Source organism: Hippichthys cyanospilos, chromosome 7 (assembly GCF_059441005.1).
Source record: "Hippichthys cyanospilos isolate Australia breed blue-spotted pipefish chromosome 7, RoL_Hcya_1.0, whole genome shotgun sequence".
Lineage (NCBI taxonomy): Eukaryota > Metazoa > Chordata > Actinopteri > Syngnathiformes > Syngnathidae > Hippichthys > Hippichthys cyanospilos.
This window is the reverse complement of record NC_142375.1, coordinates 15135117-15161730: the sequence shown is the minus strand read 5'-3', so window position 1 is coordinate 15161730 and position 26614 is coordinate 15135117. Positions and strand designations below refer to the sequence as shown.

Genomic DNA, 26614 nt, shown 5'->3' with positions numbered 1-26614 from the left:
GCTGAATGATCCTCCTACGAGAGAGACGTTCAGCACATGGGCCAGACAGCGGCCATCCTCTTCTGTAACATTAGAACATCTCTTAAGTCTGCTTCCCAGAAATACACTTGTATCCATCGAAAATTGCTCCAGCCACTGAAGCGCAGCTTGGCCATGACAGGACCAAAGCCGATCTACAGCTGATCCCCTCTGCGTCACTGCTCTGTACTCGCTGAAGATGGGATTCTCCTCCTGTGACATGGTCAACTAAGCTGTAATAGCGCACTGTGCGTGGAAGCCTTCTATCCAGGCGGAGAAACGGTAATTATGGAGCTGAAATACTTTACTGACAGAGACGGTTCAGGCTTGGTTATGCCGAGAACATGTCGCATATCGGCTATTTTTGGTGAAACCGTTTTGGCAATCTTTCGTTTTATACATAAGGAGACTGCTGGAGTAAGGAGCTCAACAGTGATGATGCTTGTCGGTATTAACTATCATAGTAAAAAAATGAAAAAGAAAGAAATGAGATGAGAAGGTAAAGTTGTTTCACTGTCTATATATGATATATACATATCAATAATAATTAAACAATGAAAAATAGTTTGTTTTTATATGATTGACCAATTTGAGAAAAAAATGTCATTTTTTAAGGTTAGGGTTAGGCTTAGGTTCATTGATTAATTGACAAAATAAATTGCATATATGTATTCAGTCATATGTATTCATCAGTTGCAAACCTAAACATATCTTATCAATATTATTATTAGTACTGTAATTTACAGCCATGTGGAATTTCATCTTTTTTTCTCTCTGTCTGGATTTGTGATTAAATAGTCTGGTTTTGTGATTAAATGCCATCAAACACCTTGAAAAGATCTTTTGAACCCCCCATCATAATTTTCACTTATGATACAAGTGACGTATGACTTTTTTTTTGGGGGGGGGGGGGGGGGGGGGTTGCAATGTCATACGACCAAAATATGACCAAAATAGCTAAGCAGCCGATCGCTTAGCTATTTTGGATTTACATTAACTTAGAATAGCCAAAATTAAAAATATATTGTTTAAACAGGAACCAATATATTGTTTAAACAGCAACCATAGGGTTGGAAAAAATACAAAAAAAACCTAATTTAGCTAATTTCACCAAAGAAAAAAGAAAAAAAATAAAATGAGTTTTTTTTTCCTTATCATAGTTCCACCTCTGCCACTGGCATGATAAGAAGTTTACTAAATAAAAGCCTCAGCCACAGAGTGACAGACACTAATATTAAAGCAGAACTGTTGAAGTCATACGTACAAGCAGTTAACCAAATTGCATTGAGTCATGAGCTTGGCAGCAAAAGTCTCATTTCTTTATTGTCACACCTCATACACAGTTTACTTCATAAAGAGATAGATTCCCTTTTAAATTGCAGCGGCTCGCTCGACTATAACTTCTTCTGCGTCTCAGCATACCATTCTGTTTAAGAAATCTATCTCTTTGTTTTAAAACGCCATAACTTATGAAAAAATATGTCAATGGCAATCATTTTGGCTCGGTAATATGTGGCTGATTAATCAAATCCAACCAAGCATTGATTACAAACTAGGGTTAACAGCGTTTCAACGACGCGGGATATCGTGCCACTAATTTGACGGAGCACTCTTTACTTGGGTCAGTAGCCACGAGAGCGCTCTGCCACCTCGGCATCTCGTCGCATGAAACAAACAGGAAATAACACGCAAACAAGAACGTCAGCATAAAAGTAAGCACAATCAACCGGATCCCTTAAGACACTCCGAGACAAACATTTCAAGTAGCACACTTCCTCCTCTTAGTACACACGCATGCACACGCTCACTCTGGGGCCCTGAAAGATGAGTGTGTGTTCATTATTTATCATTGTTAATATCTATGATCGAGTGCCAGCAGAGATAACAAGTATAAAACTGCTGACTGATGGCTATTTCACATCCCTACACATACATTAAAGGCACACTAAAAGAAAAAACCTCACCTCACACACACACAAACACACATGCCATAGATCTTATAGAGCTGTATACAGTGCAGGAACGCGTTAGACTCATCGTGTGTGTTTTTCGTGTCATTTTTTGACATATTGCTACTGAAGATAATAAGACCATAGTGCTGACTAAATCAAATTTAGCTGTCACAGGCGGTTGGTTTTATGCATAAAAGCACAAATCAGTTATTTTTATGTTCGTTTCCAACATCAAACTAAAAATGTTGCTGACACTGTAAAAAAAAAATCTTTGCTTTTCCGGAGGTGGTAATCTTGTGCTTTGTGTATGCATGTTTTTTTTTATTTCTTTGTTTTGTGTGCGTGTGGACTTTTTTGTTCCTGTGGACTCAAATACACGTATAACCTCTTTGTTTTGTAACCAAGAATGTAAATATTTAGAGACAATGTTCCATTCAGGGTTACATATGTACTATATATTTTCTGAGAATATAATAGAAATGGAATTTTAACATGATAAAAACTACAACTATTACTTCCTATTGGCTTGATCATGTCTGGCTATTTGCCATTTTGTGCAAAATCAATGATCAGCTGTAATGTCATAATTTGCTGAGCGATCAATAATGCCAGTGAGCCATTCTGGGAATTATATGTTGCATAAAGATTTTGAAAGGCAACATTTTGCATTTTATTTGCATTAGTGTGACTTAATTTTAAAAACTCATAGAAACATTTGATGCAGCATCAGCTCCTTATTTCAGTATTAGTTTGGTCCTGTAAAAGAATTTATTTATGATATAATAATTTAATTACAGTAAGTTGTTGCATCCATTATTTCTGTCTCAAGTGGTTTTTGTTTTACCTCACTTTGATTGTGTCAATGATGTCTTTACCTGCGCATGGCAAATATTGTTAAACCATAAGGAAAAAAAAGCTTTCATTGATAAATATCGTATAATGTACTTCCATAAATGTATGAGACACAGTTTCCTTTTTTTTCCCCCCAAAAATGAAGGCCAACATAACAACACATACTCAAAGTGTAAGTTACAGTATAGGTCAGGTTATATAAACTGTTTTCTATACAGCCTTTGTTTTTACTTATTTCATTAGCATTTTACTTGAATGTAGGCTACAGTTATCTCTTGTTCACAAAGATTCATTCAACACTCCCTGTATTGAGAGAGTTGTCAGAGACTCAGAAAATGTCCTTTTCATTTCATTAAGTGTGTATGCATGTGTATGGGTGTGTAGGCCAGCTTGTGTTTATGCATCCAGCCGCATATGAAGTGACTACGTAAACAATTAAAGTGTGTCAGCACTCTAAGTCTAATTGTTATGTGACATTAACCTCTCTTTGTGTATAAGTGCGTGTGTTGATGTGTGTGTTTGTGTGTGTGAGTGTATGTGTGTCAAAGACGGACAGTACATTTCACGCTGGACTCTGCCATTACCTGAGGTCAGCACTGTTACTGACAAAATGAGAAAAATGTGTGTGCGCATGTGTGTGTATGCAATAAACTCTAGTGTGCAGGTGTGAAGAGCAATAATGATGCTGAGAGGGAGAGGAGCTGAGTAAAGCAGGTTTCAGTGCTAATACAGCACTGAACAGCACACACACTTAACCAAGCTCTGAGCACACTAAAGTGCAATTGCCAAAGTTGGATCTGGAGAAACTTTGAGCATTTCCTGGAAAAAACAAACAAACAAACAAACAAAAAAACACTACTGGCAAACCATTGTTTTGACTGACTTCATGTACACGCAAGCTGATCGCATGAGACAAACAAATCTCTTGTGATGTAAACATTACCTCCAGATGCATTTTTTTAAGACCCATAGTGCAAATATATTTTATTATTGAGGACGGTGGGAAATTAGAACTTCCTCAAAATTGTGGGTGGCTTTAATTACAAGATTAACCCAGCAATAGACATGAAAGGAGAGGTTTACCCACAATCATGATTGAATCTAAGTGAATTATTGCTCAAACGGACACATGGAGTTTAGGTAAAATAGGATAGCCACGAGCAAAACAAAACTCACAGGTGAGAATCACAATGACACAGTTAGTGCTGCTGAACTGGATGTAATTTACATCTCAAAAAGCCTCAACTTCAGACTCATCCAGGATGATAGATGTCCTGTTGGTTTCACTAACCATCACAATGCGGGCGTAAAATTAGTCGCCTACCCATGCCAAATTTCTACTGACAGTTGAACAATAATTTCCTGCATGATAAAACATGAAAACACCATTTCAGGGGCGCTATGCTCCTTTTAAGAATAATGAGGAAATACGAGTACTTTGAACGCGTTGAAACTGTGATGGAAGATTGGAAAGGATCAGACTTTTGTTTAGTGCCGAAAGCATACAAATCACTATACAGGTAAAAATAACTAAGTGCTATCAAGAGAGAAGCAAACTGGCAAGTTAATCAAAATGTGGAATTGGTTGAACTAATTACTCACCTTTTAATCGCTTCTATAATTTTGAGAGAGAAAAAAACAAAACAAAACCGCACAGAATAAAAGAGTGGCATTAGCCATTTACCTTCAGCTATATTTGAGACTAGTTTTAAGTGCCAGCGACAGCCTTTTATTTTGAGGAAGAATGATTTTACTTTCTTTTGTCAATCACCAAATTAGAAAATAACTAACATAATACATCTTCTATCCTGTTTTTTGGAGAGCAGCTCAAACATGGGGTGTTCTCAAGTTTATTGAGGCAAATAGCTTTGCTATGGCTTGCTGCATTAGTACCTTTGTTGCTATCGTTGGCTGCTTCAGGTGTTGCAGCTGGGTGCTTTGCATTTATGCTGTTATCTAAACTTGAGCTGCTTCTCTGGTAAGCAGGCTCCAGCTTACAAAGAATGTATAAGACTCTACCTTTATCAAAGGTGCCATCTAGGCAGTTTTAAAGTTAAATTTACCATTCAGATCAACACCTCAGGTGAGGCAAGCGATTGTCAGATCATGCTTCCTTCACCTAAAAAAGCATGACACCCCAAGTGTTTTTAAGTTACTAAAAGAAGGCATTTGATAAGATCGATAATAGTTATCTTATTTTGTGCGGGTGGGTTTTGGTGACAGATTTCTTCTTTTGCTTGGGCTATATAATGTTACAGCTTGGTGAAACTTGGTGAAGTCTGAGTCAGCCAATCCCTTGCCCATTTTTGGGGAACCAGCAAGAGGAAGGTCAGCTGCTTTCCTCTTTCCCTTGCAGATGTAGAAAAAGGTCTGTACCAAATACCTGTCAAGATTCAAAATTCGAGCTCCATTAAGTGTTACGCTACATCATTTCTTTTTTTCTTTTTTTTTTGGCCCAGACAATTTTCCCAAAAGACAGCCGTTAGTCCCTATTAGAAGTCAACGGCAGGCTTCACATGGAGTCTGGTACATGGGACAATAGTTACAGACACTAAATGCTTCTTGACCTAGAGCTAAGGAACAAACTAAATGTGAATAATATATACGTTGTTGGTTTGTTATGATTGCAATATTTTTAAATTTTTACATCATGTGTTCTGTAAAGTGCTTTGATACAGCTAAAGTTGTCATGAAATATTAAAATATATAAAAAAAATATGTTCAGAACATTTCTTTATCCAGTCTGTTTGTTTGTTGTTGTATTTTAACAGCAGCCTTTCTGGGTCTTGGCTAAATTCATCTGATTTGTTTATGTTATGATTTGTTATGTTAAGATATAATATAGTGCAAAAAGCAGAAATGAGTTTTATTTTCTTAAATTTCCACAATGGACATTTAGGTAACCCACAAATATCATGAACAACTGCAACAGGTACAAAGTGGCGATTGTACAATGAAATATCGGAAGAGTTCTGTTAAAGGATGAAGGAAATATATATGTATTTTTTTTACCTGTTTGATCTTTATTTGGTATGTCACCTGTTTTTGTTTGGAATTTTTGGGGAGGATTTTTGCTTTTACCCTGGAGCAGAGATCTCAAACTCAACTTATGTCAGGGACTACTAGAGATAGTGTCTGGGTGTGTCATTGCCTCATAAATCATTCCAGAAGCATGATTAAAGTATTCAAAAAGTGTACAACCAATCCAATCTTCTCAGTCTGCAGTAATACCAGTTCAGAGCATTACCGGTTCTTCAGCCAACAAGACTGGTGGCTGTCTGTTTGATCCCCCTTGTGCTTTGCCTACTACTCAACATGTCTAGTGAAATAATGACATCTGATTTCTTGAGCAGCGCAACTATGAATCGAAGATGTATTGGTTTTCTATGTGTTCTTGAGCAGTAAGCAAACCACGTGTGAAGACCACTGACAGTCACACAGTCATTTCAAATATGTCACACTCAGCCTTCCCGTCCTTCCAGAAAAGCCACTCATTTCCACTCTATCATGAGGCAAAATAGATCAGCTCATTGCATCCCTGAGGAGCCTGCAGGCAGAGGATGGATGGGAGAAGCCGAGCGTGCACAATAACCCACTTTTTTTTTTTTTTTAAACACGTACAAATAAACACAGATATGCACAGTACACACGTCTACGCTTTCCGTCTTTTTCCCAAGAGAGATCATCTTATATTTTCTAAAGGACTTAAACTACTCTTGGCAAGTGTGAACATATACACAAATCTGGTGGGCACAAATGGCTACTGCAGCCATGACAGTAAAGCGCTGCTTGGTCACTAATTGAGATCATGTACCTATTGCCCTTTTTAGCTGAAGAAAAAAACAAATTCCAATGGTCTGGCTAAAAATCAGTAAGGCAATGTTCTCCATATGAGTCGGAAAGCTTTGGCCTTTCCTACCTTTCATTCAAATTCATTCATTAAAAAAAAAGAAAATCAAATGAATTTCTCCTGACACTGAAAGCATCATAATAATTTTCCAGGAACGTCTTTGCTATCGCATCCTTATGCGGTAATGCCATTTTGTGAAATGCAATTCCAGTCCATTCCTGCTTGTACAATATACAGGAATATACTGTATCTCTCTCCCTCTCTCTCTCTCTCTAATATATATATATATATATATATATATATATATGTTTGTGTGTGTGTGCGTGTGTGTGTGTGTATAAAAGTCTATTATAGGCATTTCTTGCCCGAGAAAAAGTAATTTGAAAGCTAGAATGGCTTTATTTATTTTATTATTTCATGTGGTATATTCAACGCCGGTCATTGTTATTGATTCTTATGCTGTAATTCTAACCTTAAGGTCCCTGACAAAAGTCTTGTCACATAGCCACATTGTGGAAACAACAGCATATAAACTGATGAACCTCATATGAAAGCTAACCACCCAAAATTATGTTTGATAGTGATCATTTAATCAACAAAGAAAGGTCAGATTTTGGCACGGAAAGAGGTTTGTTCCCGACAAAGACTGATGTGAAAATTGAATGAATAGTTTCATGCAAATATAGAAATAAGTTACATAACATCAGTGTCTTACGTAGTGTTGCTGGGAGAGCCATATTTAATATCTTGTATGACTGCCACAAGCTTGTGTATCCATTTGGTAAGGCAATGATTCATACAATTACCGGTAATTGTTAAATCAGAAAGAAAGCAGGCCTGAATGCCTTCCGGAAGAGATCGAGTTTATTCAGTTTCGCCTTCCGTGCTTCCTTTTATTCATACCACAGTCATGCCCAATGTGGTTCATATCTGGTGCCGAGGCTGACCAGTCATGGAGCACATTGATCTTCTTCGATTTTAAAAACTTTGATGAAGCAATGGATGTAGCCATCCAGCTGCAAAATGTTATCCTTTTAAGGTTGACAATGTAAGAGGTAGATAGTACTTAGCCTATAGATATTTTAGGCTATTGATATTGCCTTCCACTCTGTGAATAACCCCAACCTGAGACGAAAAACTTTGGCCACTAGAATTCATTGTTTTCCGTAAGAATGTCAGGCCTCGTCTACATGTAACCGGCTAATTTATTTCCGCAGTCTACCCCTCATCAATGTTGTTTGTATATTTAAAGAAGTCTCGTCTATACGAAACCGCATAGTGCGGTTTCAAATTTGTGTACAAGCATACCAAATAACTAGGCGGCAGTAATACTACCAATTTCTGTCCGCCTCTGACGTGTCCAATCAGAAAGAACATCCGCTTCTGACATCACCTCTTTGGTGGGAAAAAGAGTAGCGGGATGACGCAGCTCAGTTTAAGATGTTTCCACAAAACCGGAGGCTTGGGCAAATCTCCGCTTTGGCCGGAGGGTTTGTAACATTTGAGTTTGATGGAAATAAAGCATGATGGAACGGAGACTTTTACTTCCCATCTGCAAGAATCCCGTCTATGTGTAGACAAGTCCTCAGATCCATGCAGGCTTCGGTATGGATCTGATAGTTGTGATGTAATTCAACTGAATATTTCCTGAGAATTTTGGCAGATTTTCAGCTTATTTCCGGGTCATAGACGACAACAATGTAAACAACACTGCTGATCACGTCTGTGCGATTTTGAGGGTAACATTATGGTGTATTTTCATCTTGTATAACTTGCTATGTGCCTTTTAAAAAGCATTTTTGAAAGGACGTATGAGGAAAGAAGCTCCGGATTATCGAGAGACAGCTTTACTGTTACGTGCTGACCAGTCAAATAAAAATGATGTGCATCGTCAACAAATCTCTTATTTTCATTCACTTGGACTACAATTTTAACATTTTGGCTGCTGGAAGTGAAAATAAAGATCTTTAGTGGGGTATTTTTGGAAAAAATGAAAAATAAATACTTTTTCTCCACACAACTAGTATTTAATTGTTTATGCAAAACTTTATCCGCCAACATGCAGACCTTCATGTCAGAGTGGGTCACATACTGTATAACCATTCACTTGTATTCCCACTTTGCTATTTTATCAGTTTGGTGATGAGTGATTAAAACTGCAAAGTTGAAGCACAACCTTGAGGAGGAAAACAGAATAGATGGCCTGTCAGCTGAAAATGAATATTTATGCAGCAAATGCTCACATATTTGAAAGAGGAAGGCACACACGAATGCATGAATAGACAGGCTCTCACTGACACACATCAGCAGGTGCTGAATAAATGCTGGCACAATGTGCGTACTTGAATATCCTTGCTGACTCACTATGCCTTTCAAATACAGTTTGAGGCCGACGTCAATGCCACGATCTACTCCCAAACTGTCCCTTCAAAAGCAAATCTCTTATTGGTCCGCTTTTTTTTCAGTATGAACAAAATAAGAAAAACAAACAAACATATAATTCAAAATAGCACTGCTACCAGTTGGAAACCAGTTACCTTAGGAATAATTCCATTCTGGAGATAAATCTGAAAAGCCCATTTATTTAAAGACACTTTTAACATTTATATTTTTCACTCAAATTTTTGTAAAAGGTCCAATATAGAAACAATGCAAAACGCCAAAGCTCTACTCATGCAATATCTGACAACGTTTATTGGCACAGTAGCAGCAGCAGATACAAAGGGTCTGAACCCAAACATTTGTGATCCTGTTTAGCTAGTGCAATGTTGTGAGTCCAACTGAAAGGTTCTGATGTTCCAACACTTGCCTGCCAACACATCATCCATTTATTTTTACTCTGGCAAGCAATAAAATCAATCAATGCGTCTCTATGGAGCAAGAAGGCAGATGCTTGAAGGAAGCTGCTGAGCATGCATGCCATACTGTACATCCTTAATTAATTGTAAGACAATTCATGTAACCCATTTCCACCAAAACCAGCTGTCTTCATCAGCATTATGTGTTGATTTATTTCAGCTTTTATTTTCCTACTTTTTAGAGTACTGAAATAGGTAGTTTGTATTATTTTGTACTATATTGTCATTTTTCACGACACAAGACAGTCATCTATTGATCACCTGTGAATGAACACCACACTACACACCGCAGTCAATCTATGTGTTATTACAAAAACGTTACCTAGTGTAACGAGTGGCCCTATGAGGAATGCAGGTGACGAGGAAGGCGGTTTTGGGAAGAAAATTCTCTGTCTTCCTTATATCTTGATTATTTTTAAATGTGGTTTATCAAGAAATAATGAAGCCACTCACACGGCTCAGACTCTAGTTTTCCTCACTCACTGTTTTTCACATTTGTATTTCTTCAAACATTCTTGACTGACGTGGATATTTATGATGTGATACATAATTAGGGTGGGCATCGAGTTGCAAGATCGATTGGAACTGGGACTAGCATTCCGATTTTCCCATCATCGTTAACGTTTAAAGACCCTGGTTCTGCACGCATGCACACAAATTGAAAGTACTATTTAGCTTGGTTCGATGAAATAATACAATGTCATAAGATTATATTGTGCAAAGTTGGCTGCACGACATGTAAACCGAATGAAGTGCCCTGTGTTGAACAAGCTTTAGGGAAGTCATAGACAGGGGAGTTAAACAATAGCATGTGTCTATCGCCAGTACTGAGGGCATCTACAGCTAAATGGTGAATCACCAGCTAACACCTTTTTGCCGTAAGTATTTTTTAATATTATTCATTCATATGTGTGGCTTGTGGCGCAGTGGTTAGCACATCAGGCAGTTCAGGGACCCGAGTTCAAATCTAACTTGTTTCAGCCTTTCTGTGAGGAGTTTGCATGTTCTCCCCAAGCCCTTGTGGGTTCTCTCCAGGCACTCCGGCTTCCCCCCACACTCCAAAAACATGCATGCCAGGTGGATCGGACATACTAAATTGTCCTTAGCCGCTATTGGATGTGTGAATGGTTGTTCGTCTCTGTGTGCCCTGCAATCGGCAGGCACCAAATTGGTTAGCAAACAATTCAGAGTGTTGCTCGCTCACTGCTTGAAGTCAGCTGGGGTAGGCACCAGCAAGCCTGCGACTCTTGTGAGGATAAGCGGCTCTAGAAAATGGATGGATGGATGGTCATTCATTCAAATTAGGCAGGCTTCCTAACAGCACTGTTCTCTGTGCGATGACAAATTTACAAAATTTTAAAAATCCATTGAAGTGTCTTTGTTTTGTGGAAGCTAGTGAGCAAGTCCGCTAAGCCGGTCCGTCCCACTGAACGAGCTACCTGGCTTGAGGACCGGTAGCAGGTCCGTCCAAGCAGAGAAGGTCTAAAAACGTTCAACACAATTTTTCTTCTCAAGTCTGCACATTTTTAGCATTTATCTTTCACAACTTTTTTGTGTTCAGAATCAAAACATGAAAATGACTTTACAGGCTCTGCAAAGTCCGAACTATATTGTCATACTTTTGCTAATGATGATTAAAAAAAAAGTTTATTATACGGCTCACAATATATTGTATTAATATCCTGCTTTATTTATACCATGTCGACTTGTTTTTTATTGATGCGTCGTTTTCTTTTCTCGCCTCGTGCCTTTATGACTCCAATCTTGTGGTTTTCCATATTGTTTTTCACACTGTTAGCCTATGAAATATCCTCTGCTCTTTTAATACTTTGTGCTGGCTGCCTTCCCGTAGGCATACATATTTTTTAACGACTTCCCTCCTTCCTTTTATTTTTTTACTGCTCCTCTTATATTCTCTTATATATCTTGAAACTTAAGCCAGGTGAAATACTGCACCATTTGCATACCAGCCATCAAGTTTGGCCTTGAGGCGATATGGGATATTGGTTGCTTGGGAGCTGTAACCTTTGGATGACATGCTTATCGAGTCGAGCTCAAAGGAGATGAACTAATACTGATTACCGATCCAAGTTTTATGTGTTGTAGAAATGTTGCTCTACTTCCAGTGGTATCCAAATCATTTTGAAAGAACACCAGGTTAGAATAAGGCTAGAGCAACCCAAGATTAGATTCTTTAGTAACTAAAGTTTAGTTGTTAGATCCAGATTTTCTTTTTCTTTTACTACTGATGTCCATTTGTACCATGTTTTGATTAGTTGTGTTCCAGAACTAAGCAATAAAGCCATATAGGAGCTAAATTAATCCAAAGCATTACAAGCAGCACAATGGAAAAAAGAATTTGTATTATTATAACCGACTCTGTATATATATTTAGATAAAGTTTTCAAAAAAAAAATGACTAGTTAAGATATTTTACAACCTTGTTCCTACCTTAGAGCAAACCCTTTAAACCACCCTTAAAAGCGTTCTCGCATAAACTCCTTGATGAGCACTGAACCGTATAACATGTTGTCATTTTAATGACACACAGACAACTCGCCTCTTACCGGAGTGAAATTCATGACTTTGAGGATCCAGATGGTCAGCGCCAGGTTGACAATCATGGTGACGACAAGAAGCAGGATGAAGAAGTACAAGCATCTTTTCCTCCAGCCGTAGATTCCCACCGCAGGGTACACCTGGGTTCCGCACACTGACGATCCCCGCTGGTGCAGGGAGGTTGGCTGTGCTGCCAGGATGTATTGCTCCTGAGTCATCTGAAGCAGACAAATGCATGATGTTTATTGAATAGTGGTGTAAAATATTTTCTGGACTGTATTCAACTAGTGGAGGAACAGGTATGGAAAAGATGAACAGATTATAGTGCGCACAATCTTCTGGCAGCAGCTGTCAAACTTCTATGTAAATGAGACCGACGAGACCGCCTCCAAACCACAAACAATAATCATTTACAAATAATAATCTTTTAAGAGTCCTCGGAACATAGCGTAACAATAATTACCTTGCACGATCACATCCTGCTTGGCCAAGTCTCAATACAAGGAAATCATACAAGGCTAAATTTTCATTTCACTTTTTTATTGCATAGGTATATTGCCTATACAACAATTTAATGGCAGAAACAGAGACAGTAAGATAGATAATTGTAGATGGAGGGAGATAACTATTACTGTATTACCACAAACAACACTTGTAAACAAATACTGATGGAGGTGACTAGTCAGGGTAGGCCTGACTCTTAAAACGGATTTTGAAACAAATGAAAGGACTAACTCGACGAGCAGCTTGACTGAACATAGAAATGCATAGTTCCCAAATACTTAGTCCATCCCTGACCACCAGGGTTACAGTTTTCTGAAGGAAATACTGCATAAACAACGCACTTTTCAACAACCAGCTACCACTACATCAGAACCACAACCGGTAAAAAAACAAGCTAATATATCCCCAAATATCATAAGATTCTTCATTGTGCAATGAAACTTTACAACATTCTAAAAGACTCCACACCTTATTTCATCTGATAGACTACCTCAGGGCTGTTACTTTGTAGCCTTCAAGCAACTTGGTCCAAATGGGATCAGCAGTTATAGCTTTAATATCCATGCGTGAGTAATATCAAATTTAGACTGAAGTAATTAAAGTTAAAAGCCATTACCTGTCCTGAGAGGAAATGAGGGGCATCTTTTTAAGAGAGATGTTTATTTGTCCTAAGTGGATGACCAAGTGCTTGACTGGATTATCCTGCGCAAATTAGAAAATGTTTACATGTGACATCTAAAAATGTAAATATTCTGTTCTGGACTTCAGTTTAAGTTTCACTGGATGCAGTTTTGCTTTTGACTTTCCTTTGCTGTCATCGTCTGTCTCCGGGTACTACACCCCGCCCCCAGAAGTAAAACACATGTTAAGTGAATTGAAGACTATAAATTGCCCGTAGGTATAATGTGAGTTGTCTGTTTCTGTATGTCAGGCCTGTGATTGAAGGCTGATCAGTCCCAGGCCCTGCCTCCCACTCTATGCCAGCTGGGATGGACTCCAACAGTACAAGGTAAGCCTTAGATTTGATGGACCGATGGATGATGAAGTGCATACTGTTACTTAAATTGCCTGTCCTATGACCCTGAACAGGATAAGTAGTATAAAATGGAGAAATGGATGTTTTGACATGTTGCCTTGACTTCCTGATTTTTTTCTTGTTACCTGGCTACAGGGTTTCATCTTCATCTCGAGTGCACAGATTGTGTTTATGTATGCAGCATCAGGGAATCTGGACAGTATTTTAAGGGTTTGTCTCAAATTATCCAACTTTATTTTTAACTTCTACAATATGGTGGGACCCACTTGCCCTGATGGACTGCAATTTAAATCATAAAAGCTATACGTTAGGGGAGGTGAGGAATGCTTAGCCTTGGTCAGTTGGTTGGCTTTATTTTTATTTTCATATATGTATAGATTTTTCATGTATTTATGAAATGTCTGGATAAATTCCATGCTTAAGATACACTTGAGCTAATTCATCTATTATTTCATGAAACATAAAATATTGTTTTTTATTCACTCAAATACAGTACCACAGCAAACAAGCCAATACTGTATAATTAAAAATGCATGTATTACTTTTTTAAAAATGAAAATAACCTTTAGTTTCCCGTAGATTAAAGTGGTATTCAATTGTTCTAGGTTAAATTATATTATTAGATGCATTCCCCCCACACTTTGATGCCCTGAGATTGAAATTTGGAAATGTAGGTGTCTGACATTCAGGACTCCAGTGCACTGATAATGAACATCAGAGACTTTGATTTTGCTCTTTTCTCTCATATACAGTCAGCTTCACACGATAGGTAGAAATAAATTCTGCAACTACTAAACGACAATATAATGGGGATCTCATACGTGATTTAATTGGAAAACAATTTTGTATGTTTGCTATTTATGACTGTATTATTTTCTTTTGTATACAGCATTCTGTCACAGCCACTATTATTGTTAGAGTTGATTTACATAGAGTATTACCTGATTTTATGATTATTATTTTTGTTTTTATTATGAATTTGTTAGCAACATACAAAAGAGGGACAGAGGCCAAAGAGGGAATCGTATATTGGATCCATGATCTACTCAATTGATCATTAAATATTGATCCCCATGCTCTTCTGGGACTGTTTTACTTGGATTGTTTAACTTCTTTTAAATCCTTGCTTTTCTGTATTTATTTTAGTGATTTTAAACATAAACATACTTTTTTTTTTTTCTTTTTTAACAATTTAATGTCCTTTGTCTAAAGTCCTTGTTCTATTAAGGCTTAATCTGAAAGTGATGAGTAAGTACAGCGCTAAGAGCTGGATAAGAATGAGAAAGAGGAGTCGGAGGATAAAGCAGAGACAGTAGCCAGTACGACAGAAGTGGATGTTGAGTAGAGGGAATGAGAGAGTGGGAAGATAAGACACCAGAGTACCGTTGAGTCCATTAGTTGTCGTGCAGCAAGATTCATCGTGGCAGGAGATACGGACACCGGCTACAAGGCACCACTATCAGCCTATCTGTGTCCGACTCTGCCTCTACAACTCTCTTTACCTTGAACGCTCCAGACACGCTTTCTCGAGCTTCCTATTCACCTCCTAATTTCTTCTGCACCTCTTCATCACTGTCTCTCTCACACATGTTTATATCTCTTTTTGCTGAGGCTGCATGTCTGTAACAAATCAGTAGTTTTCTCCTTCCGCTGAAAGACTCTTTCTCTATTCTCTTTTGCAATGATACCAACAAGCGTCGATGGGAATCCAGAAATGCTGACGCTTGGCTAGTCTTGAGGAAAAACAAAGCAAAAGCACTGACTTTCCATTTTGTTTTATTGATCTCAAACAACATATGAACCTATTATCTTCATTTCTACAGGGGCCCCGTTTGTCTTTTAGAAACACAAGCCCGAGTTCTTATTGTCCTGGCTATTACCCCCTTCCTAAAATAAGGTAAAATTGAAGGTGGATGAACATTAACGGGAGAGTCTGGATTGGTGATAGCGGCCACCTGCTCTCCACATGCGCCTCATTATCTCCCAGATGCTCCTGATTCCTCTCAGACACTAAAAACAAGAAGGTTATGTTAACTGGTTAACTGAAGTGAATTCCAGCCGTAGTTTGGTTGTATGATTGTATTGCCAACCTTTCCATCCTCCGATAGAAATCATGTGCTTTTCTCAGTGAATAACATTAAACAATCGACACGACTGACACAAATACCTAGCTGGAATGAACTGAGGGGCAAATTTCATGTATGTATACGAATTTGGTTCGTTTACCGTATGAATATTTGGTATATATTGTACAGTAAATGTAAGTGCATTTTGTTTGGTTGTTTGTATGTATGTATGTATGTATGTATGTATGTATATGTATGTATAGTATGTATGAATAATGTATGTTTGCTCATATATACGGCACACTATATAACACCCGTATAGAAAATGAGTCTAATTTCATTCAACTTCAGTTTCAACATCGAACGAGTGCTCCTAATAAGGCACACACTCAATTTTAGAAGATATATGGTAATTTTAAGTTGCCTTATAGTTAAAAAAAATATAATAGTTTGATTACAAATGATTGAAACATGTATGCTGACGTTTCTATACTTTTTAGAGAATGAAGGGTAAATCTTAGCCAAACTTTAGTTAAGTTCATGTGTTGATAATCGATGGTCACGTAGCATAGTTTCCAAATTGATTGTTACATGTTTTGGAAAACAAGAAAAGCACAACTCTTAGAACACATGCATGAATTTTATTCTCTTCTTCCTTTTGATTACTTGTTCTCACTTCTGGTAAAGCTGTTTGTAACAGTGTCCCACACGTTTAAATCTTGTCTTTTGGGAAAAAAAAAAAATCTGTGATTTAAAACTTTATTAATTTATTTTTATTATTGATAGTTTTGAATCAGGCAATTATGCTATGTGGATGACAATATGCCTACATTATAAATTTGCCACCTTTACTAATTGAGAACAGTATAATAACACAGCTGTGAAGTAAATCATCTTTATAATGATCCTGTTTAATTGAAAGAGGAGGTGTTGATGTATTCTAATTGTCCTTCTCTACGATACATTTATTTTGGTGCATAGTTCATGGTAAATTATTTGTATAATCTACTGCATCACCACCAGTCTGACTAGAACTGTTTCAGGATGCTTTGGTTTACTAGTGTGTTTGTCTTTACACCCCAGGGGCTTTATTCCACTTCACCTAACATATATACAGGGTGACTGAACCGTCATATGAAATTACGGAAAGTACTCATGATGCAATGGGGTAGTAAAACAAAACATGTGTACTGGTGCATTGCCATACTGAATGTTCCACATTCACAAAATGTAAATATTGATATGTTATGTGAAGATAAAATTATGTGAGTAAAGACACGTTTTTCAAATGTATCACTGCTGTTAATATATTTGCACACATTGGTGCAAATGTGTGGGCCCCGCATCGTATGTTATTTTCAGAGCATTATAATTCAGTTCAAAGAGTTGAGAATAGTTTGAGAGATAATGGACACTGTAACTAAAGTATGCTTAAATTGTGTAGGACAATTCCTTCAGCGAACTGCTCCTTGTCTGCTTGGACCACTGCACAAGCAACATCTGAAAAGAAGACATAAAATTGGCCCCGTTTCTAAAATGAGTCTGTCAACTCATATTTGGCCTCATTCACACTCTGTATGGCCACTTTTATGCAATAGATGTTGTAACTCAGTGAATTAAAAATAAATGAAACACTAATAAAGAAAAATGTAGAGGCCTGGGAGAATCATTAGATATACGCAGACAAAATCTGACAAAAACTAGCTCTAATTTTTATGGTACATTTGCTGAAATAAGATAATACACAGCCTAGAATCATATTTTAAAATCATTGTTGATTCAGCTGATGCATTTTATAAATAAGCATATCCTAAACACTCACACACATGCAAAAATGAGAAGGATAGTGAAAGGGGATGAAAGGATTTGACAAAATACTTTTCTTTCCATCAAAGATGAAATAAAATCAGCAGCATTCGTTTACTAAAAAAATAGATAAAAAAAACTAATACACTGACAGAAGATGACAGTACAGGGAAGATGATATTTTCTGAGGCTATCTTTCATCATCTTGGCATATGCATTTAGTATAAAACGCTTTCAGAAACCGTTAACAGAATCTCATGATCAGAATCCAAACAAGCAGTTCTCCAAAGTGGTTGTCAGATCCCACCGCGTCATCCTTGCTAGCAATATGACTCTGCATCTCAACCCCAAGTTGAAAAGTTTTGATGCAAAACACTGCAGCCTGGCCCGAATTGGACACCGATTCATAGTCATGCTGTCTCATTATGTAACCGCAGGAATATTAATGCATGTGGGGTGTGAGGTAAATGTCAAGTCAGACACTGCTTTGCTGAATTTTGCAAAAGGGTGGCTAAAGAAAGTGCACAGTCCAGTACTGTATGTAAATTTGGTATACAGCTAGACAGCAGGATATATAGGTGGAGTTGATGGATGAAGAACAAGGCCTGGATGAACACACATCACGATTTAAGCTTCTTAGTTGAAATGTGTAATTAGTATGCATGAGGTCTATTCTTTCTGGTATATGTGAAGTGCTTGGGGCAATCCAATGTGGCTGACAATCAGCCTAACGCAGCCTCACTCTCCTCTCATCTTCTTATATCCAATCAATAGTTGGCCTTCAAAAGTCTGATATTCTGTTTATCTTCCATCGGCCTCTTCAGTGTCAGCTTCTTGCGACATCATGTACATGAACACAGTAGTTGAGATGGATACTCCAAAAAAAAAAACATTCCCTTGTTGAAAGGAAGAATAAACATGTTTACTGGGACTTATTATGACGGGGGAAACTTAAGAGTTTATATTTAGATTGACGTTGAAGCGCTCAAGCTCTTCAAATTCAAAAGCACAGGCCAAAACAAGTATGTACACTATCTATCTATCTATCTATCTATCTATCTATCTATCTATCTATCTATCTATCTATCTATCTATCTATCTATCTATCTATCTATCTATCTATCTATCTATCTATCTATCTATCTATCTATCTATCTATGTATCAACATACAACATCAGGAAAATCTAAGATAGTAGAAAGTTCGTAGAATAAGAACAACGCCCCATTAACATCCAGCATGAATGTTCTGTATAAGTTCATCAAACCACAGTCATTCCCATACAATTAAGCTAAAGTGTACTTATAGCTATGGCCTCTCCCAACTGTGGAAAATGCACGAGCTTTTGTTTTGTAATTTTATAGCACATCCACTCAGAAAGTTGTATCTTCTGTGAAATGATGACGGTGACAAACACTTGCCGGTTGTCTGGCCTTGTGCTCCCCAACGCACATTTTTCCCACTCTGACATGACATGTTGCACAGTAAAAATATGTTAGTTAATAAATGAAACAGTTTTTTATTTGGCCAAATTTATGTAAAATCGTATCTACTGCATTGCAAAATGAAAAAGCAAAAACTGTCATGGCTTCTGGGATAATGTGGACCCAATTTTATTCCTGGATCTGTGGTTCAGCAGGTGGTGTAAAGGTACATGGGCGTTCCGCCACACTGTCACCATACCATTCCCATTTTAATCTGCTCAAGTGGGCTGGTGCTCATGGCTCAGAATAAACGAGGATTCATTAGAAATCCATCAGTGAAGGAAACTAACCATTTTTGGGTGTTTAGCATGAGAAATTAACATTGTAACATGTTCAAAAACTTCCAAAATGGTTGAATTTACATAATAATGCGCCTTAAATAGAGTGTAGGAGATGCATCAATACACGTTGAATGCCTGAAAAATTTGGCTGAAATTCCATTGAGTGTATATGAGTGTATGAGGAATCAGGTGTTTAGCCACTGGACAAAGCTGTCATTGTCAAACAAGCAGAGGCTTACGTAGCATAAACAAACAAGGTCACAAGCAAATAAAACAAAACAAGTGTCTAAAAATACAAACAATTACAACATGAGACTGTCTCTCCAGGCACCATCTAACGCAGAGGATAACACAAACAGTGTGCGGAAATCAGAACACGTGCAAACAAGCCTCCTGTGCGGTGAGGCGTTAACTATTTCAGCAGATTTACGAGATTGCTCTGCAGGCGTATTGTGAAGAGAACTTTAAGGTACAAAATTATGCAGCCTAAAACAAAGCAGCTGCTCACATTTGGACAAACAATTCCAGACATAAGGTGGACCTGAAGCAGCTCAGTATAGGAAAAAACAAACAACACAAAAAATCCTTTAAAATTATAGATAAATCCATTCATCTATTTTCTCAGGTGTCCTCATTATGATCACTGGGAAGGTGGAGCCTATCCCAGCTGACAGTAAGAAGACATTGGGAAGAGACGGCGTAAACCCCTCCCTCAACAAACTGCAAGGCACATACAAATAATGTACATGAAAACCCACACATTTAAGTGGCACATTGGTTAGCACGGTCATTACAATTGTTTTTCAAGAAATCAGTCTTCCCTTGTGAAAAATGGGAAGGAAAAGCTGGCTGATGCGGAGAAAGACTGCGTTTGTTCCTGAATGTTTTTAATTACAGATGTGTTTCTCTTCATCATTTAATCTTCTTCATCAGTGAAGTTATGCCGGTCCAACACAAAGCCAGCTTTGGTGTTAAATGATATTATTCTATTTATAGAATCTCCTGTGTGAAAACTTGTTCTCATTTGTCTCTGTCTAGATTTATCTCTGTCCAATGATGTTTTTTTTTTTTTTCTTTTCTCAGGACCCGTGAGACTAATTAGCAGATGGCGGTGGATGTAGAGAAAATTTGGGAGGCATAACAAGAGGAATGGAGGAAGCATTCTTTTTACACAGTTTAGATGCATTACATTACATACATAAACTAAAAATTGATGACTGAAAAATGCCATTTCGGGAACTTTGCCCTGTTTTTCTTGACAGCTTAAAGTTTTAAAAGGGAAAATGATCCATACCTTAGAAATGTTAAATGGAATAATGTTTTGCTAGTAAAGTAATTAGGTTATAAGAAATAGCTCAGACTGGATGTGTTTGCGCTTTGGATACACTGTACCCAATTGGTCAATATTCACCATTATTTAGAGGTTCACATTGACTGTAGTCAATTAATTCGAAGCCCCTAAAGGGACATGAATGATTTTTTTTTTTTTTTTGCAAGATCTTGCAATACTTTTGCAAGATCCTGCAATACTTTCAGGAAATCTTGAAAAAAGTATTTCAAGATCTCACAAAGGTATTGCAGATCTCGCATGAGTAATCTTATTTCCTACATCAGTGAACCAGAATTAAAACACAACGATGGAGCGGCCGGTGCTTAAACATAATTCGTTGGAGAAGTTTATTGATCCTTATTTTTGTATTGGCTTAACATATAATGATGACAAATCCGTTCTTGCATGGTGCTCATGTCCATGCTCATGATCGACAGATATTTACCATTTTAAGTGACATCGGTGATCGGCTATTATGGCGATATAAAGCTAATTTGCCTAACGATCAATGATGTCATTTATTGGTTCATTGGAAACAATAAACCTTTTACTTACACTAGAATTTAGGGCTTGTTTGCACCAGTTCTTTATTTGCATTACTCAGTTGTTGATGTATTTTAATTACAATACAGTAATTACATAAGTTGTTACCTCCAATATTTCTTTAGTTTTTGTTTTACATGACTGAATTTTCACTACATGTATGACAGTTCTTAAATGATGTTTCAAAGTCATGTGTTTTTACCAGTGCATGGCAAATATTGAGATACTATGGCAAAAAAAGCTGTATTTCTATAAATATCTCATAAATGCTCTACAAAGAGTTTATAAGAAGTAAACAAGTAATTTAAATACACGATTGCACATATTGCTTTTTATGATGTTCGGTTTTAATCTTGCAGATCGATGACCACGATCAGCCCCAAAAATAGTGATTGCGTGACGCCTCATGATCACGGTCAGATTTCATTCATCCTTGATAAAATGGCAGAGGAAGAAAGTAATAACTTGCTTGAAAGCTTTATTTATTTTTTTTATAACTGAACAAATCGTGTAATAAACATGAGTTTGTTGTGTCTCGTGTTATTGCAACCATTTATACCCTATTATTCCAGCTATTCACGTCCCACTTAAAGGCTGAAGACATGCCGGGAGGTTTCCTCAAGAAGTCCTTAAAATAGTGATTTATGCAACTTCCTTACTGCAACAAAAGTGACACCAGCAGTGATACTTCAGCTGCCACTCACAGTCAGCCGGAATCCTGACCGTACATTAAAAAATATTTGGCAAGAGGAAGCCTTTAACTGCTAAATTGCTTGGATTAAGAATTGTGTGTGAGTTGTGATTCAGACAAAGAAGATGTGACTTTGAAGGAAGGGCAAAGAAGACATTCTCTTCTTGTGTTATCGAAAATGCTGCGGAACAACAATATATTTGGCCTTCCTGGTAGCGTGTGCGTACCAGATACTGACACAAAGGGGAATATACCAAGAGATCGCATGAAGATGGCAAGACTCTCCAAGGGCACGCTGGAAGAGGTGTGATGGACGCCGCCTGAAAGTGTGTGTCTGTGTATGTGCAAGTGTGTAAATCTTTGCCAGTGACAGAATCAGCACATAGGCTTTATGACCCTGCTCCATGCTGGCCTTCTCCATCATTACACTCTCTCCCTCTTTTTGTACAGTGAGGGACGCCCACCCCCCCAACAACCACACACACACACACACACACACACACACACACACACACGCACACTTACACATTCATAGCACATTCTCCTGAATGAGGCAGTTCATGGGATATAATAATAACGAAACATGACAGTAAAACATGGTGTTAAACATAGTGAAAAGGCAGCTAGGGCTTAAAACATATGAACCAAAAAAATAAATAAACACCTCACAATACCAAATAATATATATGTATATGAATGCCAGGGTACATTTTTATTTTAAAAGTATCCCAGGGAGTATGTCACAATAACGGTGACTTGAATTTCGGATCCAATAATTGTTCTTCCCTCCCGGAGGAGTCGTGATTCCTGATACAAACAACATAACAATTGTCATGTACGTGTGGATTTTGTGGGTTTTTTGATATTGTGTGGGCTATCTGAGTTTTTTGTTTTTTTTCTTTGTTCATGTTTCACTTCTCCTTGACAGTCTCTCGTCAGTGTCATTGTGTCCACCTGTCCTTGTCAATCTGCCCCTGTATGTTGACCAATCAGCTCCCTCCGACAATTGTTTCCTGTCCAGCTGTCTTGTGTTGTCTCGTTAGTTGTTGGTTTCAGGGTATTGTCATCTCGGCACTCAGCCGGTTGAAGTTTTGCTGGTCTCTGGTTAGTTTTGTTCTTGTTTTCTCCCGAGTCCGTTGGCCCTAGTTTATTTTTGTAATAAGCTTTTTCTCAGTTCATTGATTTTTGAGGTTTTGGTAGTTACTTTGTGTTCTGTCCACTACCTTGGTTTTTGGTCTTTTTTCCTCATTAAACTATTGTTTTTTTTGGAGTTAGCCATGCTTCCGGCTTCCTGCATTTAAAGACTCAATGACACATGCTGCCAAGATATATATGAAGAAAGGTTGCGTAGGGGAGTCAATTACTTGATCATTTGATGGAATAATCACACAGACAGTTTGAGTACATGTAGATAATTTCCATTTCATTCAGAGGCTCTTAAGTGGCTAGACAAATTGACTTGATTTTAAATTCAAATATAAAATTCATTTATAATACTCTGATTTCTCTGGCTACCTGAAGACTAAAACAAATCACTTCTTTCAATTGTCCTGCCATAAACTTGTACCATTTTTGAGGTCATTCTTTCCATTTAATCAATCGAATGTCTAAAATGATATTGTGAAACGGCTGTGAAATAAAGTGCGTTTGCATAAACGCTTCTATTTCAAACATACTCTAAATAGCTCACTTGGTCTTATCAGTGATGATTCGGAACTCATTGTCTTATTCTTCATATTAGATCAATCACTCTGCTCATTAAGTGCGTAATTACGTAAGCGTAGGACAGTATACTATTATCTCAGTATTTAGCATTACCCACACCTCTTCACCATAGTTTATCATTGCCCATGCGCCATTCACATTTCTACCTCCATGGCCATCATTCACTCTACTTGCATTTCTTTCTGACATCCTAATTGAGTCTTATGTTGTCAGCCCCGCAGCTCTGCTCAAAGCACCCTTTCACAGCTCGGACCAAAGAGTGGGAGCGAGTATGCCGTGTGAATGATGTGTGTGATGTATGTCCAGCAGTCACTCACGTCCAAATTTCTCTGTGGACTGCTCGTATGTCAACCTGTGAGCACTACACAATAAATGGAATGAGGGCAATAAACTGACGGACAAAGTTGGCATGTAATAGAAAAGTAGTTTGAGATAAGAAAATTAATATATTAATCCGAGACTTCTGTCCTCACGCAAGCTATTCTCTTTAAAAAAAATACCATTCCTTTATCATTCTAATTGTTTTTCCCCTTTGATAATTAAACTCATTGGAAAATGTGTGCACGCTTTACATTAACCAAGGCCCTCATTTGTAGATACAAATATCTCACCCTCTCAGATGTACAGTACTGTATTTTGTCAAATGGCTTCTCGTTTTTTGATGGTGTAGAACAGATTCTAGCAATTGAAAATGAATGTTTAACAAAAGGCACGCAACTTGAACCGCTGATAGAAAAGTGAAATGGTCAGCAACACGCAGCCGTTTTATCCTTCTGGCGTGATGTTGCCGTGTACCAATAGTATTTTCTTTGACATGTGCCTGGTGGTGAAACATTAATTATTGGCGCAGATAATTTAACAATAATCTAATGCAAAATTACCAGACTTTCCAGCCTATGTGTGGTGGATGTCATCGTATTCTCATCATAATTATAAAAACTGTGTGCATCAAATGCTCTGAATTATTCTAGAAATCATTTTGTCAAATGCATTATAATGTTCCTTTTTTTTCCCTTCTTATTATTAGCACCTTTTTGACTGCGGCACAGCTATGAAAAGGGTGGGCATTGACACATGGAGTGCCCACTTCACAGATCTGTGATCTTCCTGGCCAATTTCTTGCCAGTGAAGTTCTGCTTGATGTTACTCTCAAGCAGATTTTGTACTTTTCAACTCCGGCAAATCTTGTTTTTACTCCCGCCATGTCAAGGATTGTGCACCTCTCTTTTAAAAGAAATGAGAGGCGTCGCTTTGATTTGCTGCGAATCAAGTCGGCTGCATTGCGTCCGCAACAAAACATCGACTTTTAACTGTGGCAAGCTGCGTGTGTCTGCAATGATACCCAAAACCCACTCTAGCCCATGGCGACAAAGATTAGACTGAAGTTTGACAATTTCAATATTTATTTAATAACCAGGATCCTAGAAGAATCCCAGACAAACACAAGAGCCTGGCATTTCAAAATGCAGTTCACAAACTGAATATCCTTGAAGCTCAAATAAGTCAGGCAAAACAGGACAATACAATTTTTGGCAATGGCAGAAAAGATAAGGCACATTTCATATGGGCATAAAGGCATACTGAGCTCTGCTGCTCATCCACTGAATGCATCCTTACAAATGTGGCATCATTTCGAAAGGGGGCATCTAAAGTGCTTTATAACTTATTGCCATGAAGCATTGTTCCAATTAAGAAATATAGTAATTGACCAAACCCATACGTCCTCACTGTTTGTGACGTGAGGGGCAGAATTTGGACGCAGGAGTCAGAACGAAAGTGAATAATTAAAGGGATTTTACACAAATATACAACATTAACAATAGGGAGTAGGGGAAACGGAAAGCCATGCTGAAAGCAGAAGTCACAACAATAAAAGTGTCAAACTAACTGAATAATCGGCAAGGAATTATCACTGTTAAACAACAATTGTAATAATCAAGCAATATTTGAGAGCAATTGTTTAACATGTTTAAATGTCTAAACCTTCTTATTTCAGCTGTAATTATGCTTTGATTTCTGTAGTGTGCTGTAGTCTTTCTGTGGTATTTGATAAAAACAGGCTATCTTTTGTGTTTCATTGAAATCAAACATTGCAAACATCCTGAGAAGTAACACAATCTTTTTCGAAAGGTTTGGTGAGTACAATATCAATTATTGCTTCAATGTTGTTCGGTTGTGAATTTTTTGACTAAAAAGCACTAAACAAGATGTAATTGGTTAACAAATAGTTATTGAGGAAAATTGGTTTTGCAATACACTTTAAAGCAGAATGGAATGTTATGCAATTATTCAGTTGATTGATTAAATAATCAAAAGAATAATCAATTCTAAAAATATTCGATAGTAACAGGATTAAACAACTTAGATCAGGAATGTACGCTTGCCGTTCTGAAAACGTCTCAAAACATGTTAAAATACAATGACACATCAGGCCATGCCCAGTCCTATATACAAAATAAAAGCCTGCAATTATCAGCATCAAGAAACTACCTAAAGCGTCACAACCAGTTTCAACAATGTTTATGTAACTTCAAGATCATACACACTATTGTGTTGCAGCTTTTATCCCGAATGCCATACAGGTATACCAAGAGTCAAGTGGCATTGAAGTGATTATTAAAATCAAGACCGACTACTTGAAACATATGCTACACAAATAACACTCGTCAATAACTTTAAACATGAATGTAATTTCTATCACGTAGTCAATCCTTCTTGGAATACAACAAGAACTGGTTTTGAATATGCATCGATTTACCCATACGGTATATCAGCAGCACCTGTGGTGATCTGCTTCCCAGAAAAACACTTCATTGTCTTTCTCAAGGACACTGGAGACTTTCTGATATTGACTTCTTGACAGTTTGACTTAAGGCATTCTTCTAGATCTCACACTGTGACAGTAAATAGTAGGAAAGTCTGAGGTAGAAGTGCAAACACATTGTTTAGACACACATGCTGATGAACGGCGCTGCTGATTTGTGTTCTTTTCAATTGGGTGTATAGTGTGTATCTGCAGTACACACAAGCGTACAGAAGGTTATGGCTAGATGCATCCAC

At 37.6% G+C, this 26614-nt stretch overlaps 1 protein-coding gene and 1 long non-coding RNA gene across 3 annotated transcripts in view; one reads left to right on the top strand and one right to left on the bottom strand.

The window, feature by feature from the left end:
• sgcz (sarcoglycan zeta) overlaps positions 1 to 26614 on the bottom strand; it is a 257610-nt gene that overhangs the window by 91886 nt on the left and 139110 nt on the right. For both annotated transcript variants that reach the window (XM_088419719.1, XM_088419720.1), the window contains exon 2: positions 12098 to 12307. In XM_088419719.1, coding sequence (XP_088275845.1) covers positions 12098 to 12307 — 210 coding nt within the window. The remainder of the gene's footprint in view (positions 1 to 12097; positions 12308 to 26614) is intronic.
• Positions 223 to 21903, top strand: LOC148421218 (uncharacterized). Its single transcript, XR_015866170.1, has 4 exons — positions 223 to 300; positions 12082 to 12181; positions 13525 to 13602; positions 20349 to 21903. It is a non-coding gene; the product is annotated as an uncharacterized LOC148421218 (long non-coding RNA).